Below are 3,267 nucleotides of genomic sequence, written 5' to 3'. Positions count from 1 at the left end.
GATCCAGCACGCTGAGGACATTGACTCCGACTATGTCCCTGAGCACCACAGAGACGGCATATCCGAGGACCACGCATGTCGCGTGAGTCCATTTCGTTCAAGTATATGGTCAATTTCGGGCGACCTTTCGACGTTTACCTCAAGGCGGGATTAGCGACCAATGTGGGTCCCTCATACGCAGGCCATGTCTCGGCATCACCTAACGGTGAGAACTCGAATCTATATACCTTACGGACCTCTGTCATCTTGTACACGTCATGCACATACATCTGCCAATCGATTCGCTGGTTAGCACAGCAAGCAATAACATTGCGACATGGTATCCGTTCCACCTGAAAGTGCCCATAGTCACACGTACGTCGTGCAAGATCAACGACTAACACCTTTCCACTAGTCATTTCGCGCACCTCAAATACTTCATTCCGTCTATCAAAACGGTGCACAACTATATTCCCAGCCTGTTGCATACTTGCCTCTATCCACTGTTGTGCGAATACGGAATAAGTATATCCAGCACGTTTGCGTTTGTGAGTCTCAGCACTCTTCCATGTAAACAGTTCATTTAACCGATAATATGTTGCTCAGACTAGTGCTAACACAGGTAGATTACGGGCACCCTTCAACACTGAGTTAATGCACTCGACAAGGTTCGTCGTCATATGGCCCCATCGATGTCCCTCGTCGAATGCCAATACCAATGTCTAAGTCCAATGGCATCACACCACCTAGCATATGCCTCGCCTCGCTCTTCCAACCTCTTATAGTTGATGTTATACTCCTCCATCGTTCTTGAATACCCAATGTTGACCACAAGCTTTTGCAAGTGAGGGACTTTGAATGCTCGTAGGAAGTTGCTGCCGATGTGCCTTATACAAAACATCCACCATGCTCTTGGAGGTTGCCAGTCACCTCCGGAACGATTTACTGCTGCCCGAATTGACTCATGCCGGTCCAAGATCATACCCACACCATCTTTTCTGACAACATGCATTCGCAGATTCCTTAGAAAGAAGTGCCACGCATCAGCTGCCTCCCCTTCCACCAAGGCAAAAGCGATAGACACAATGTTCTGGTTCCCATCCTGTGCAACAGCGACCAGAAGTGTACCTTTGTACTTTCCATATAGGTGTGTTTCGTTAACCTGAACTAGGGGCTTGCAATGCCTGAATGCCCTAACGCATGGATTGAAACTCCAAAATACGCGATGAAGTATTTTTACCCTTTGTGCCTCTTCATTCCCATTGTAGAGTGGGCGTGTTTCTATCTGGACAACTGACCCAGTCATCTTCTGAACCATAACCGAGAGCCACCACGGCAAGGCTTGGAAACTCTCCTCCCAATCACCGAAAACTTTCGCTATGGACTTTTGCTTTGCCAACCAAGCCTTTCGGTAACTGATGGTATAGTTGAACCTTGACTGGACTTCGGCTATTATAGATTTTACTTTTATGGACGGGTCAGTCTCGACCAATGGCCTTATAGCCTCAGCAATTGTATCCGAGTCCAACTTGGAATGATCCTGCGAAATCACTCCCATTGTGCACGTGTGCCTACCGTTGTATCTGCGTATCTCCCAACAACCTTTTTCCGTATCAAGCTGGCTCGGATAAGCCAGTCGCACCCACGCCCATACATCTTGCATTTTGCATAGAACGTCTGTGGCTCATACTCATACATGTCGTAGTCAACTCCTCTAGCGATAGTGTAACTTCTAATTGCTGCCACGACCGACTTTCTAGAACTATATTCCATTCCAATCTGGAACTCTCCGTCCTCGGGATCAGCAATGCCTACAGAAAATGCCCATCATCGTTTATTAATCAATCCAAAGTATAGATTAAAGATAACATATTATTCGATTATCACATACCTATGTTTGAATATTCCGGAAACTCCGGTGCATGCATGGCGTCGAGATCCAACTCACGCATAAAAGGTGGCACGTTCATCGGTTGACTGATCGAGGGGTGAACCACTACATTATCAGCTGCTGTCTCAACTCCCACATCACCATCCTCATCTTCGTCGCCGGCTTCGTAAGTGGCTTCGAAGTCCTCTTCGCTGTCACTATTCATTCCCTCCTACACTGCAGCTCTATCATCCTCCACCTCTAAATCATTTTGAATCCCTTCCGCCTCTACGGTTTCAAACTCAATATACAACTCAATCTGTGGCTGTCGTATCTGAGTCTGCCGGTGAATTTGAAACATATTATGCATAGTCACTTCGTTAGTGATTGACATGATATCAAACTGTATTAGACCACCAAAAACTACAACCAGATTCTGGTACAGAATTCTGCTCACTCTCATTAACGTACTGATGAACGAATTTTTGACGGTATAGAATTTCACAAATGAATTCTCGTTGTAAAGTATAGTTTCTAAACCAAGCAATAATCCTTTCATACAAAAAGTTGTTTGTCACTAGTACAAACCCCTAAAATTTATAAACCGAAGTATTGGACCTCGGGTCGTTCTCCCTAGGAATTGTAATGAAGTGTCTTGTTATCGGTTGTGAGTTATATTTGGGGTTTTTAGGATTTTTAGACAAGAATTATAAATGGCAAGAAAAGTAAACTAACAACTATAAAAGGCTCTTGGTAAGGTGTGAGAACTAGAAGTCCTATCCTAGTTATCCTTCTCAATTGTGATGAGAATTGTTCATTACTACCACTTAGTTAACCCTTACTAATTAAAGGAAAGTCAAGTGGATGAATTGACTTGAGCCACAAGTCCTAGCCAACTCCCAAGGAAAGACTAGCTTTAGTGCACTCCAAACCAATTAGCAATCTCTCCAATTATCAATCAACAAAGGAATTAGATAACTCAAGTGTCACTAATTACTCTACCTAGGCCAAGAGGAACAAAATCTACACTATATCTAGAAGAGGCATTTCAACAAACACATAGAGTGCAATAGAAGTAAACATTATTAATTGCAAGAATTAAAGGAATCTACAACTACAAAGGCAAGAGATCAACAATAGAAAAGCAAAGAAGAACAATTATTATGAATTACCTCTTATTGAATTGGAAGAATGTAGAAGGAACAATACTAGATCTACAACAAAATATAAGAACAACATAAAGGAAATCATAACAAAAGAATAGAAGAAGATGAATGTAGCAACAAAGAATTGAGAGATAGAAGTGGAAGAAAGCAAAGATTAAAACCTAGATCTAAGAACTAAACATAATCCTAATCCTAATTCTAGAGAGAAGTGAGAGCTTCTCTCTCTAGAAATTAACTCTAAACTAATCATAA

At 42.5% G+C, this 3,267-nt stretch overlaps 1 protein-coding gene across 1 annotated transcript; it reads right to left on the bottom strand.

The window, feature by feature from the left end:
• On the bottom strand, positions 656-2,075 carry LOC107633789. Its single transcript, XM_016337391.1, has 3 exons — positions 1,871-2,075; positions 1,582-1,790; positions 656-1,519 (listed from the first exon to the last, which is right to left on the bottom strand). Exons 1-3 carry the CDS (start codon positions 2,073-2,075, stop codon positions 656-658), a joined length of 1,278 nt encoding a protein of 425 aa, XP_016192877.1.

Source organism: Arachis ipaensis, chromosome B03 (assembly GCF_000816755.2).
Source record: "Arachis ipaensis cultivar K30076 chromosome B03, Araip1.1, whole genome shotgun sequence".
Taxonomy (NCBI): Eukaryota; Viridiplantae; Streptophyta; class Magnoliopsida; order Fabales; family Fabaceae; genus Arachis; species Arachis ipaensis.
This window is presented reverse-complemented; position numbering and strand designations above follow the sequence as displayed.

Excerpts from the sequence above, each read along its gene's own strand:
- LOC107633789 (XM_016337391.1), bottom strand. The coding sequence starts at position 2,075 with ATGAATAGTGACAGCGAAGAGGACTTCGAAGCCACTTACGAAGCCGGC. Across the intron at positions 1,791-1,870 it reads TCCGGAATATTCAAACATAG|GCATTGCTGATCCCGAGGAC; the intron begins GTATGTGATAAT and ends CATTTTCTGTAG. Across the intron at positions 1,520-1,581 it reads CCAGCTTGATACGGAAAAAG|GATCATTCCAAGTTGGACTC; the intron begins GTTGTTGGGAGA and ends GTGATTTCGCAG.